Raw genomic sequence first — 13,262 nt, 5'->3', positions numbered from 1 at the left:
GCAAGAATACTGGAGTGGGTTGCCATGCCCTCCTCCAGGGGATCTTCCCAATCCAGGGATTGAACCTGGGTCTCTTATGTCTCCCGTGTTTGGCAAACCTGGTTCTTTACCACCAGTGCAACTGGGAAGCCCCTTGAATTGATTAAATTTATATATTAAGGAAGGACTGAGTAAGTCCTTAGTCAAAATTTTATTCTCTAACTTCTTATCATATCAGAAGATCGCACTTGCCTCTAGGATTCGCTTTTATGGGGTCTCTTAATTTTTTTGGTTAGAATGCAGGAAGAGAGAGACTGTTCTTTGTGCATGGAACTAGGAATCACTGACTCTTGGTCTCTTACATTTGAAAGAAGGCTGTCTTGATCCATGTGATGTAGGGGTGATCACATAATGTGTTTGATTATCTATTTTTTATTACATTTCTTAATGATTGACTCTCCATTACAATTGAGTTCTTAATTATGTTCCATGACTTAGGTACTGGGAGCTTAGTGAAGGGTCCTCTACCACAGTGCTTAGAAGCAGGGACTTCCAATGACAAGGGGAGGTTTTGCCAAGGCTCCTTTACATTTGGTGGGCACTGACTTCCTAGCCTCATCCTCTGAGACAAAACTCTGAGACCATGATGCACCAATCCTTCCCCACCCACATGACTTCTTGCAATCAGCCCTCTGTGTTCCCGGACGTGACTCTGGCTTTGACATTATCTCACCAGCGACTGCCAGTGGACAGCTGTCATCAGGCACCTTCAGTTTCTCAGTGGATCCAAGCAAGGAAACGTCAACTCCATAGACTTCAGTAAATGTCTATTATTGCTCAAGGAATGCCTGGCCTCTAACTCCTTCCAGGGATTTCCTCCCTGCATCTGATGACCACCTGACAAAGCATCCTAATTCCCTATACTTCAAGTAGAAGATGTGCTCCTGAAATCAGGGCATTGCATTGAATGTTGATGTTACAATGTTGTTTTGATGGGGCTCATGTCCTTCTTTGAATGTATTTTTGATTGCTGAAATGGTTGAGTTTTTGCTCTAGTAAACTACCGTAACTTAACAGTTTAAGGCACGGGAGGTGAGAGGCACTTCTCTGCTCTCCAGGCACTGTGTTAGGTTCCTAGGACCTCTGTCGTGAGCGGCCCCACACTGAGGTTTCAAACACCGTATTCATTCTCTCCCACTTCTGGAGGCTTGAGGTCTAAAATCAGTGTGTTCTCAGGACCACACTTCCTCGCGAGGCTCTCGGGGAGAAAATCTCTTTACCTTTTCTACTCCCTGGTGGTTCCTCGAGTTTCCGGGCCTGTGCCTCTGTCTCGACATGACCGTCTTCCTGTGTCTCTTCTCTTCATATAAGGGTCCAGTCATTGGATGAGGACCCAGCTTGAGTCAGTACGATCTTATGTTAACTAGCTAATGTCTATGATCTATTTACACATAAGGTCACGCTCTGTGATTAGAAATAAATTGGGGGGGTGTGGGGGGCAGAGGAAGTTCTCTTCAGTGCGGTGCCACCAGCGATCCTATCAGCCAAACTAAACACTCGTAAGAGTCTGGAGAGAAGCCATGGCAGTATTTCTCCATGAGCACGAGACATTTATCTGTATCCATGCGATCCTGAGCAAGCCTGCGCAGCGCGGACACTGAGCTCAGGACACGAGGCCCTGGAGCAGCGGGGCCGGCGGCGGCGTTGGAGCGGACGCGGCGCCGGGGGGCGGCGCGCAGGAGGCGGTCAGGCCTCGCAGGGCCGGCCTGCGGTGTGGGCGGCTCTGTCGTGGCTCCGGCGGTGCTTCTCCTCCCAGAACCCAGAAGGGTGAGGAGAGATGCGCTCTGGCTTGTTTCCTGGTTTCAGGGCCACTAAGGTGGCAGGCAGTTCAGAGCCCCAGGAGGCGAAGTCCTCGTTTTCAAGGGTGAGATGGAGGGCAGCGCGGGAAACTGGCTGCCCGGCAGGGGCTTTTCCTGAGGCCTTCCTGGAGGCTTAGCTCCAAAGCCGAGGTGTATTTAATGGTGGAGCCCTGCTGACCCAGCTCCCTTGTTTAGATGCTGTGCGTGTTTGGTGAGAGAGAGAGACAGAGAGAGAGAACGTGTAGGGAGGCAGGGAGAGGAAAAGAGGGGGAGAGAGAGAGAGGTGGAAGGGAGGGCGGTGCAGAGGGAGGCAGAGAGACTGAGCCCCTGCGGCGGACCGGGGTCCTGGACCGTCACAGCTGAGGTTCCAGCCCCTGCGTGAGGCTGGAAGGCTGCCCCAGCGCACACCTTGGAGCCAGCTTCCAGGTGCCTATGGAGGCATTATTACTGTACGAAGCTGCAACATCTCAAGGGCCTGTGTTCTGTCTCCAGACTTAGCTAGCTGAGAATCTCCTGCGTTCACAGGGGCAGGTTTCCCAACCTGCCCACATGTCACAAAAGAACAGTGAGCTTGTCGCCTCCCTCAGATCTTCCTGATGAGAAACGCCTGGGAGCAACCAAGACAAATCTCCTTTACTGATGGATCAAGACTGCACAGGCCCACTCACAGGGCTTCTGCTTCCTTGGCTCATAGAGATTCCTGTAAGCTGTGAAGGGTGCAGCATCCGAAGGGCAGTAGTCAGCTCAGAATGACTTGTTCTGAAGATAAGATAAGGCAAGGTGATGGAAGGAGTAATGACAACTTTTCACTAACAACATAACTTCTCAAATCTTTCACTGTTTTCAGATTGGGATCTTTTGGAGACCCAACCAGAGGAGCATCTGGAAATCTACTCAAACTAAATGTGATATTTCTACCTATGAGTTTATACCGGACACATTTTTATGTTATTCCTGATACTTATTCAAACACAAGGAAATACCAAAACTCTGGAGTGTTTCATGGTTATATAGTTTTAAGATACGTTGGGTTAAACCCATGAATGGAACTTATAAAATTTCTTGCCAATACAGTGTGTAGTATTCAATTAATATACAACCTTTGTGTTATTAATCCGATCAAAATTTCTTCTCTTATGAAGGTGATTCCTCATTTGTTTCATCTCTGGAAATGTTTAGTGATTCAACCTGCCAATAGCAAACTTAAGACTCTACGTTAGCCACACAACCAATGAGTGTTTAGCGGTATCCATCTTCGTCTTAAGTGAAATAGCACAGGGAAATTATGCTCTGATCCATCTCATTCAATAAAATACTCGCTTTCATATTTAATAATCGGCTATCACTTCTTTGTATTTTTTACTATCATTTCCTATGATCGTATTGTTCTAAGTGTTTCAAAAGTCTCTTGTATTGAGATGTAACTACACTTGTTGTCGATTAGTCGCTTGGTCATGTCTGACTCCTTGCGACCCCTTGGACTGACTGTAGCCCACCAGGCTTCTCTGTCCATGGGATTCTCCCGGCAAGAACACTGGAGAGGGAAGCCATTCCCTTCTCCGGGGGACCTTTCCAACCCAGGGATCAAATCCATGTCTCCTGCATTGTCAGGCGGGTTACCACTGAGTCACCGGGGATGCCCAGCTACATTTATCCATAGTGTAAAATTGTCATCTGAGGGGATTACATAACACACACTCATTCTTTTCAGTCTCTTGTTTGCACAGCACAGCGTGTAGGAGTTTAATCCATGTTGTCAGTAGTTTTTTCCTTTTTATCTCTAAGTACTATTCTTGGGTTTGTACTTTCCTCCACCTGTTTTGTTCACCTGTTAGACATTTGAGGTTTTGCCAGCTTTCTGGCCATTACGAATAAGGCTTCAGTGAACATTTGTGTCTTAGTCCTTTTGTGGTGGATGTATTCATATCTCTTGGGTAAAATCAGGATGTGGAATTACTGGTCTGGTAATAGTCTGGTCAACTTTTAACCCTGTAAGAAAGTAGTGATATGTGCCACTTTGTGTACTTGAGAAAGACTTTCTCTAGAAGTGCATTGCTCAGCCAAGGAGATATGTGGTTTTCTGGAGACATCACCCAGATGGCAGCATAGGAGACCCCAGCTTCCCCTCTCCCTTAGAGATCAACAGTGTGACAGCTGTTCTTGAACAACACACCTCCCGAAAAAGAAATGACAATACTGTGATGAGAGAGTGTGAATGATGTATGAATGATGAATGGTGTATAAAGAGCTGTACGTATTTAATGTATGAACGTCAGGAGTTTTGAGGTGAGTATATATCTGTGAAACCATCATGCCAATCTGTGTAATAAACATATCACCTCCAAATGATTCCTCTTCCCTGAGAGAGCAGTGTTAGTACAAGCTGTGCTGGTGGTCACTTTGTAGAAAATGAGTGTATCAGATTTGTATGTAGAAAATGAGTGTACCACATGTTCACCTTCAACTTACTCCATGCTATGGGCCAATAATATTTTAATAAAGATTGAAAAAATAAAATTGCAAGACTGTTTTCCTGAGTGGTTGCAGCTTTTGTATCCCTACCAGTGGTGTGGGAGAGTTCCGGTTGATCCACGTTTTCTCCACACAGGGTTTGACCAGTCTTTTAATTTTAGCTTTGTGCAATCCCATGGGCACAAGTTGGTGTCCTGTGGTGTCTGGTGTTGTGTTGTTTAGTCACTACCTCATGTCCAGCTCTTTTTTGAACCCAGGTCTCCTGCTTGGCAGTCAGATTCCTTATCACTGCACCACCAGGGAAGCCTGTCTTGTGGTGTATATGCAGTATATTCTTTATTAAGCATCTATTATCTTTATGTTTAAAGTCACACATTGATTTTTATTACTTTGTGTTCAAAAATAACTTTCTTCATGTATGAATGATGTATAAAGAGCTGTATGTATTTAATGTATGAACGTCATGAGTTTTGAGGTGAGTATATATCTGTGAAACCGTCATGCCAATCTTTGTAATAAACATATCACCTCCAAATGATTCTTCTTGCCCTGAGAAAAGTTGTGTTTTGGGGAATAAAATTTGTCAGTTCTTTGCTTTATGGGTTGGTGGAATTCAGGGTCATATGTCAGCCCTTCTTCTCACTGGATGGTCTCCCAATCTTATCCCATCTCTGCCTTCAGCCACAATTACCATATTTCTCTCGGTAGCTCTAACATATGTATCATCTGTCTTACCTACTTAGAGACTCAGTTCACATCCCAAGTCTGAGTTCTAGATGCTTATATCTAGGCTCTTACATGGGTTACAGAGCCTTCCATGTTCTGACAGCAGTCTGCCTTTTTAACCTCATCATGCTGCACTATTTTGATTTCTATGTAGGATAATATCTTTCTATATGATCTTTTCCATGTGTGGGGGTCACTTGCAGTTTGTTGGAAAAAAAAAGGATGAGCAACAAATGACATGAACAAGCCATGGTTTTATTGATAATGCATTTCAGAAAATTAAAAAATTTAGACATGTAAGGGTCCCACATACCACCTGAACTCAAATAAATATGAATGTTTAGGTTTGAAAAGTAAAAACAACTTTTGAAATAGGAGCTATGATATTTCAAACTTAGTAGAAGATAGAGTATGGAAATAACTTTTTAAAATATAGTGAACACTTTGTCCAAGGAGGCGTTTTCATGCGGAATAGAGTAGGTTACATGTGTTTGTAGAGAGAGAGAGACAGACAATATTTTATCCAATACATTGTGAGTGGTGACTATAAGTTTGGAAAGGAAAATGCATCCAAGGGAACCTGTTGCACCAACATTCAAGCTCTGGGAACATCTCTCTGAATGTCCCCAAGTGTGGCCGCTGGCCAACGACGTCTAAGGGGAAGAGACTCGGCCACAGAAGAGGATGCTGTTGGTCTTGATGTGCTTGATGAGGAACAGGAAAGGGTGATCGCAGCGGAAACTCTCACGAATCGGCAATGATGTGAGGACAGCAACACCCACACCGGTAGCAGCCGCGGCCTCCGTGCCCTCCTCGGTCACCTCCACAAAGGACTTGTGGAAGACCTTTGATATCGCCAGATCACCGCTCCCGGTCATGCCCGAGAAGTTGGCGACCCTGAAAATGAAGGCGTCCACCATCCCCAGGGCTCGCAGTGTGGCCACGAGGTCGTAGCTCTCTTCCACTTTAAACCGAGGCAGGTATAAGTCCACTTCTCTCTTCCTCATATTCTGTGGGCTCGTCCACGCTATTAACTTCTCAGCAGTGAGCTGGTCTTCAAGCTGTAACAGTGGAAAAGGAACAACTGTCAGGATTCTCATGGTCATGGAGCCCACCTAACCTTGGATTGAAATGTCTGGGAAACCTTTATTTTAACAGTAAACATGAATACAGGAGATTCAGTTTATTACATTTTCTCTGAGGAGGAAACAATAACAGTCCTGAATATATATCATATGATCAAATAAATGTTTTTATACATTTATAACTTTGCTCTTTCTATGTATGTATGTACACACTATATACACGTATGTAGAAATGTCTATACACATGTGTAGATGTGTGTTGTATAAACATGCACACAGAAATGAAACAACATGTGTTTCATGTGAAGGTCATGTCTGACTCTTTGTGACCCCATGGTCTGCATCCCTCCAGGCTCCTCTGTCCATGGGATTTCCCAGGCAGAAGTACTGGAGTGGGTTGTCATTTCCTCTTCCAGGGGATTTTCCTGACCCAGGGAATTGAACCCATGTCTCCTGTGGCTCACACACTGCAGGCGGATTCTTTACCATTGAGCCACTGATGTTTATGATATTGATGTTATTATTATTATTTTTTTGTTCTATGCTGCCAGCCAGTACCACCAATCTATGAGCAGCCCAACAAGCACTGAATCACTGGAAATGTGAGCAATGGCATGGAACACTGTGAATACCAGGTTTTACCTCCTGCAGACCATCTACTTCATTGGGCAGCAGCACCATCATGCTTAGCTCTTCGCCTTTGTACGGGATTTCCAGGATCTTGGCTTGCACGTCCTCCAGTGACACGAACTTGAAACTATTGGTTTGTTTCATCATCCGCACAGGTTTGCTTGTATCCTGCAGTAAATTCATGTGCAAAAGAATGCCAGGTGAGCAGTGGCCAGAAAAAAAGATAGTATTATTGAGACACCAAACTCAGCCTCCTAAGAGATGATCTGGGAAATTTGTGTCTTAGAGATAAGAGTTTCTTCAAGGAATCCCCAGTAAATAAAGTTTAAAAAAAGGACAAGAAAATAAGCCTTGACAAATTCTATCTTCTATACGAGTTATATATTAATTACTATGCATTTAAATTTCACAGTGCATGTAGCTACACTTGGTTATACACGTAAATTACAGACAATACCTTGTTCAGCCAAAACTTTTCCTCTGCAGTGTGTTCTTCCTTAAATTTCTGGTTCCACTGCCCTTTGAAGTAGACGGCGTTCACCAGAACCAGAGCAGTAGAGCTCTTGAGAGAGTCTTTGGGAAATAGGTCCTTGATTTTTCCTGCAAAGACAGAAAATCAGAGGTTTGTCATGAAAGGCACGAGTGGTTGATCTGTCAGATGCGTTGGAAGTTACAAGTGATGATTAAATATTCACACACGTCAGCCCGTGAGGGACTCCATGCCCAGCGGTTCACCAGGTGAGGCTTTGCTCACGGCCCGAGCCTGATGGAGTCGCCCTCATGCAGACGCCCCTGCTCCTGACTGGGAAGGTGTTCAGTCTGTGTGTGTGGGGACATCAGTCATTTCACAAGGAATCCTGATGAACTGATTTCTGATATTTAAGATGCCATGATATTTCTATGATATTTAAGATGCCATGCTATGCTAAGCCTCTTCAGTCTGTGAGCCCACGGACTGTAGTCCACCAGGCTCCTCTGTCCATGGGACTCTCTAGGCAAGAATACTGGAGTGGGATGCCGTGCCCTCCTTCAGGGGCTCTTCCTGACCCAAGAATTCTGGGTCATCAATTCTGACAATACCTTGTGCATCAGAACTGATGAACAGGTCATCAATTCTGAAGAACTGATTTCAGCTGACCTTTACTGGTCAGTTTTCTTCTTCCCTTTCCTCCCTTCCTGTTCCCTCAGTAGCTTTGTCTCTTGTTTCCATTCCCTGTCTTCTTCTTCATTCTGCACATTGAGTTGCTGTAGGTTAAGCCTATGTTTCGGAAGGGAGGTAGGATACGGTTCATGGGATGGAGACGTTGTCCAGCCCCTCCCTGGGTGGGGTGGACACTGTGACAATCCAGTGGGAGGGGGACGTGGGCCAGGACCCTTCTCCTGCAGGTGGTCATTTCTGCAAGAAGGATGGTGTAACGGAGAGCGGCTTGTTTCCCAGTTAAGAAAGCAAAAGTGGACTCTTCATATTTTCTCTTAGGGATTATAACCCGGAAGTTACGCCTTTAATTTAGAAACAACTTATGAATCAAGCTGAAGTCTGAGCAGAGACTTGGGATCCACAAGACACTGTCTTCCAGACCCAGCTGTGCCTGCAGGGGGCTGGTCATCGGAGCACGCCGGCCGTTTCTGTCCGCATGACGTGGACCGTCCACCCCCTGCAGGGCCTCCCCACCCTCTGCAGTCTCGTCTCACCCCGCTCCTGACAGCCCGGTCAGGGTCCAGCACCGTGTTCACACACAGCGGGGACTCAGCCGTGGTTTGTAATGAGTGACTCTCTCATAACCTACCATTGGTTTGGCTCTCCACCCAGGAATTAATCATCTTTCGACTTTCCTCTGCAGCATTTTTAAAATCAGCAGATTCCACACTGGCTAGATAAAATTTCTTAACATTATCCAGGTATTCCTATGACATGAGCAGGAAGAAAGCAGGAATGAAAAGTAATTTATCAGTAACTATGTAGGTATTCCCAAATTAAATTAAATGTGTTAAATCCTGATCAAGCAGAGTTCACAAGCCAATCCCTAGCCCCCCTCACTGGTGTGCTATCAGCCTCTGGACACTCCAGCGGGTGCAGTTGTGGTCAGGGAGCCCGGCGCCCCTGGGAGTAATGCCCCCGTGTGGGTCCCCAGGCTCCTCTGCACCCTCCCCCCATTAGGAGATGGGGCCCGAGGACCAGGGATGCAGACCAAAGGCGTGACAGACCAGGAAACTCACCTGGAGAAACTGAAACTCCTTTTCTCCGTAGAGCCTGTTGGCGACACTCAGCTCATAGGCATCAGTGGATTTCTTTAATTCTGTCAGAAGCTTTTGAAAGTGATGATGAACATTTCCTGGCTTTTCAACCTTCAAATGTCAAAAAGTGAGCTCATTGGAATCTCTGTCAATGTAAACAGCACACCCACAGGGGTCTGTTGGATCCCTGTCTAGAGGGCGGTATCCCCAGGGATGATGGTTGTGGTTATTTCCCCTAATTGGTGTGTTTTACTGGTATAGCCTTCCTAATCCTTACAGCCGGTCTCCTAGGCAATTCTTTCTCCTGCTCAGACACATCCCTCTTTTCTCCTTTGAACTCCCACGCAGCGCCGTTCCTCCAGGCACTGTCTTAGCCGTCTGCAATGCTTAGGGTCACCTCCTCAGCTAAAGTTAGGCTTCTTGAGGGCCAGACCATAGTGCGTCTCTGACAGTCATCAGCTGTGTGAGAAAGTGAAATCTGTGTATCGTCCTAGGTTATGACGTGAAGCCCTGTTATACTCCTGGTGGGATTGTCTTCTAAGACCTGTTGACTCTGCCCTACGGCTCTTCGTTCTGATGGCCGCACTTCTCACTGTGGGAGCAGTGTGTGTCTGGGACACCGCCGGCAGCTGTACACCAGCATCTCTAAGTCTTTGGCTGGATTCACATGATGACAAGAGAGTGCAGAGGGCTAAGTAGCTTCTCCAAGGAGACAGAGCCAGGTTTTCAACCCAGGCTTGTCTCAATCCAGAACCTTAACCTTGCTACCTGAGAGTTTTGGAGGAGCCTATAAACAATAGCTCTCAGTTAATCACTTTCCATAATATATTTTGATGCCTACCTATTGGTCTTCATAATATGAACTACCATCATGATTTAACATTATCCAATAATAATATTAATATTATGAGTTCATACTATGCAATGTTAGAAACATGTTATAAATAGTATAGTTATTATTTTGCTATAATAACCATAATAAAATACGTACTATACATCAGAGTTTTCATTTTCCTGGCCCTGCTATTCTGTTTCACATGGATTTGCATGTATTTCAGCAGACATTTTATCATCCCCAGTTAACTGGGATGAAGTCACTGTGGCTCAGAGCAGTTGTATTGTCCACATTTGTCATTCCTGAACAACAGAGCGCAGTCTGAAGCCCCTTTGGGTTTCCGAGGCCTTCCCGTGAAGCACATGCTACTCTCCTCTAGGATAACAAAGCCGTGAAGCACATATATGTAACGTGAAATGAGCTACAACTCTGTCCGCTGGGTTTCACTTAAGATGTCCCTAAAAGTGGACTTTCCCCACTTGGTCTGAAATTCCCAGTTTAAACTATGACCCTCTTGGATATGTGATCCTCTAAATCCGGTGCCCTGTAACTCACGTGCTCTTTTGCGGCTCCTCCTCTTGTGTTCTCTGCGATGTTATTGAAGTGAAGGACCTGGAGGAGACAGACAGTGGGGCAAAGAAGTGTCACCTGATATATCTGTGTGCATCACAGTCGACCAAAAAGAAAGAAAAAAGTCAGGAAGAAGAAAGGAAAGAAAATGCAAACCAAGTACCAAACCAAACAAAAACCCCCAAAGCATAAGGAACAAAGAAAAGAAAGAATATTCGGTGCAAACACTTGCTTCTTAAAAAACACAGTCTGTGTGTGGGAAACACAAAGCTGCTTGAGCGCTGTCCACTGTAAAGAACTGTGTCTCGTTTTTCATTCATCGTTGAGGAAACATGTAAAGATATCTCCCGTGGACTTTAGTCAGGGCCTCACTTCTACTGAAGTCTTCCATTAAAGCCTCACCTCTGGTTGTTGGGCAGTTGTAGGGGTTCATCCCAGCCCCCAGAAGAAGTCCAGGCACAGGAGGCAGGTGGGGAGCCCTGCCCCCATAACTCTGTGCCCACCCAGTCGTGGGGCTGCTTGAGCTTCCCATTGGACCCTGGGGACAACAGACCTGTGGTCATCTGCACAGCAGCCAGCAGACACCCCATGCAAACCTGTGATGGAAAGGCAGCTGCCACCTACCTTCTGCATCTGTGATGCGGTGTTTTCTCGGGCCCCTAAGTAAGTCATGGCTAAGGCTGACGAGATACTGAAAGGCGACAGGAAGATGTTTTCCTTCTCTGATTTTCTGATCTGGTGGAACAGATCAATTGCAAGGTGGATGATTGCTTCACTGAGGGAACTCATGGTGGCCGGATGTGGTCTGGAAGTCCTGGAAGAGCATCAGATGCATTTTATCATCACTCTAGGGAAGGAAGGTAGTCTGTAATGAGAATTTCTAAAAGAAATGCCTTATGTGTGGGTTGTGGATTTCTGGCGACGAAGATTTTTCCTTTGTATACATTTAGTAATTAGAAGGCTTGAAATTAGGAATACCGGAGTGGATTGCTATGCCTTCCTCCAGGGGATCTTCCCCACCCAGGGACTGAACCCACATCGCTTACAGCTCCTGGACTGGTAGATTTGTTCTTTACCACTAGTGCCACCTGGGAAGCCTTATTTATAGAAAACGTTTCTTAAATATAATAGAAACTTGATGTTATACATTTCATAATTGAGAGATGTACCTGTATCCATCTCATAATTAGACGACTATTGAAATTAGTATTTAAAGAACATTTTTCTAAAAAGTAATAGAGTATCTTTACTGTTTCTTCCTTACTGACTGCACAAGAGTGGGTAAAACGTGCTTTATAACAGAGGTTTTGTTGTTCTTGTTCAGTTGCTAAGTCATGTCCAACTCTTTGCACTCCATGGACAAGCTCCTCTGTCCTCCACTACCTCCCAGAGTTTGTCCAAATTCCTATTCATTGAGTCCGTGATGCTGTATAACCATCCCATCCATGCTGCCCCCTTTTCTTTTTCCTTTCAATTTTCCCCAGCCTCCAGGTCTTTCCCAGTGAATTTATAACAGATTCAAAGGCAAAACGGATGTGGTAACATCCAGCCATCTCCCATCAGGTACCTCCGTGCCTTACTTGAAGGATCTGTGGATGCTGGACAGCCTACCCCTGATACACGTGCTCCCAAAGGAACGTGGGTATTCTTTTAGAAATAAGTAAATTACCTATGGACTAAATCAGGAGAAAAAGTTCTTCTGTGGCAGAATATGTCAAATACCATCATACCAAATGAAATATTTAACACACGCACGATAAAACATCACATTCATTATTATTTTCAGAGAGGACTCCTGAGTTAGCGCAGAGCTGCTGGAAGCACTTACCTGTGTTCCTGGAGGAAGCAGAGGTGGGCAGGCAGCCTGTAAGCTTGTGTGCCGGGCGTGCTCAGCCCTTAATATATATACCTCTACCAGCCGCCGCCCTTTCCTCAAGCCAGGTGGTATTTCAAGATCAACTTCTGATTTCGTCACCACTTACCTTCAACTTCATGAGGAAGAAGTCTTTATGAGTCAAGACAAGATTATTGACCAACTCCTGTAAGTCCTTTCCTTCTGCAGAAGAAATTGTGCCCTACCATCCGTGCTCATGGGAAACGCATGTACATGCCTTTCCGGCACCTGTGACAGTACACTTATGTGGCAGTCTTCACGTGCCCTGAGGAACTAGGCCCAGCCAGAAATAACCCTTAAAAATCTTTCTTCTCTTGTTAATACATGTTGACTTGTGTTTAAGACCACTTCTAAAACAAACAATTGAAACGCTGACAGTTTTTAAGTTCTGAAAAGGCTGTTTCTTTAAAAATATTTTGTATACCCGGGAAAATAGCTCAATGTCTCAGCTGAAGAGAGACTGGCAAACTGTGTCAGCTGTAGGTGGAGACCAGGGGTGATCTGCCTCCCCTGGAGGCTGGACCCTGGCATGGTCCTCCCGGTGACCCCATTGTCCTCGTGGTTAATCCCAGTTGTGCCCTGGTTGCTAAGGTCAGAGGGCAGCTCATTTTCCAGCAAACTCACTTGCTCTCACTGAGAAGAACAACGGATACAAACAGGACCCATTTTAAGGGCAGTTTTCTAATGTTTTTGTACGAAGATTTCTCAGAAAAGTAAATAGCTTGAGCTCCAGAACTACAACATTTCTCCATCATCCTGATCTGCAGCACACCCACTTCCGATTCATGACCAGAACAACAGAGTCAAATGTCTGTAAGAAAAAAAGAGGAAAAAATGTGTTCTTTGAATGGCATGGCTGAGTCTCACCACTGGAGTCTCATCTCTTCAAGCATCTGGTGTTCCTGTAATAGAATAATATCAAACACTGCTGTTTTAATACAAAACACTGGGGTTTTGTATTCACCCATTTTCCTCTT

At 45.2% G+C, this 13,262-nt stretch overlaps 1 protein-coding gene across 2 annotated transcripts; it reads right to left on the bottom strand.

The window, feature by feature from the left end:
- Positions 1-5,270: 5,270 nt before the first annotated feature.
- On the bottom strand, positions 5,271-12,279 carry SERPINB4 (serpin family B member 4). 2 transcript variants are annotated; one of them, XM_024989097.2, is made up of 8 exons: positions 12,220-12,279; positions 11,016-11,238; positions 10,377-10,433; positions 8,969-9,097; positions 8,539-8,656; positions 7,209-7,351; positions 6,764-6,919; positions 5,271-6,097 (listed from the first exon to the last, which is right to left on the bottom strand). In XM_024989097.2, the coding sequence occupies exons 2-8, from the start codon at positions 11,178-11,180 to the stop codon at positions 5,690-5,692; spliced, it is 1,176 nt and encodes a 391-aa protein (XP_024844865.1). In that variant the 5' UTR covers positions 11,181-11,238; positions 12,220-12,279; the 3' UTR covers positions 5,271-5,689.
- Between the last annotated feature and the right edge of the window lie 983 nt (positions 12,280-13,262).

This window comes from Bos taurus, unplaced genomic scaffold (assembly GCF_002263795.3).
Source record: "Bos taurus isolate L1 Dominette 01449 registration number 42190680 breed Hereford unplaced genomic scaffold, ARS-UCD2.0 Leftover_ScbfJmS_2093, whole genome shotgun sequence".
Classification (NCBI taxonomy): Eukaryota; Metazoa; Chordata; class Mammalia; order Artiodactyla; family Bovidae; genus Bos; species Bos taurus.
The sequence above is the reverse complement of the archived record's forward strand: the minus strand, read 5'-3'. Positions and strand labels throughout refer to the sequence as shown.

Bases quoted from the DNA above. Each gene is read 5' to 3' on its own strand.
- SERPINB4 (XM_024989097.2), bottom strand. From the start codon at position 11,180: ATGAGTTCCCTCAGTGAAGCAATCATCCACCTTGCAATTGATCTGTTC. The intron at 9,098-10,376 runs GTGAGTTACAGG...TGACATTTGAAG, and splicing joins GAGGAGCCGCAAAAGAGCAC to GTTGAAAAGCCAGGAAATGT. The intron at 6,098-6,763 runs GTAAAACCTGGT...CCACTGTTACAG, and splicing joins AAGTAGATGGTCTGCAGGAG to CTTGAAGACCAGCTCACTGC.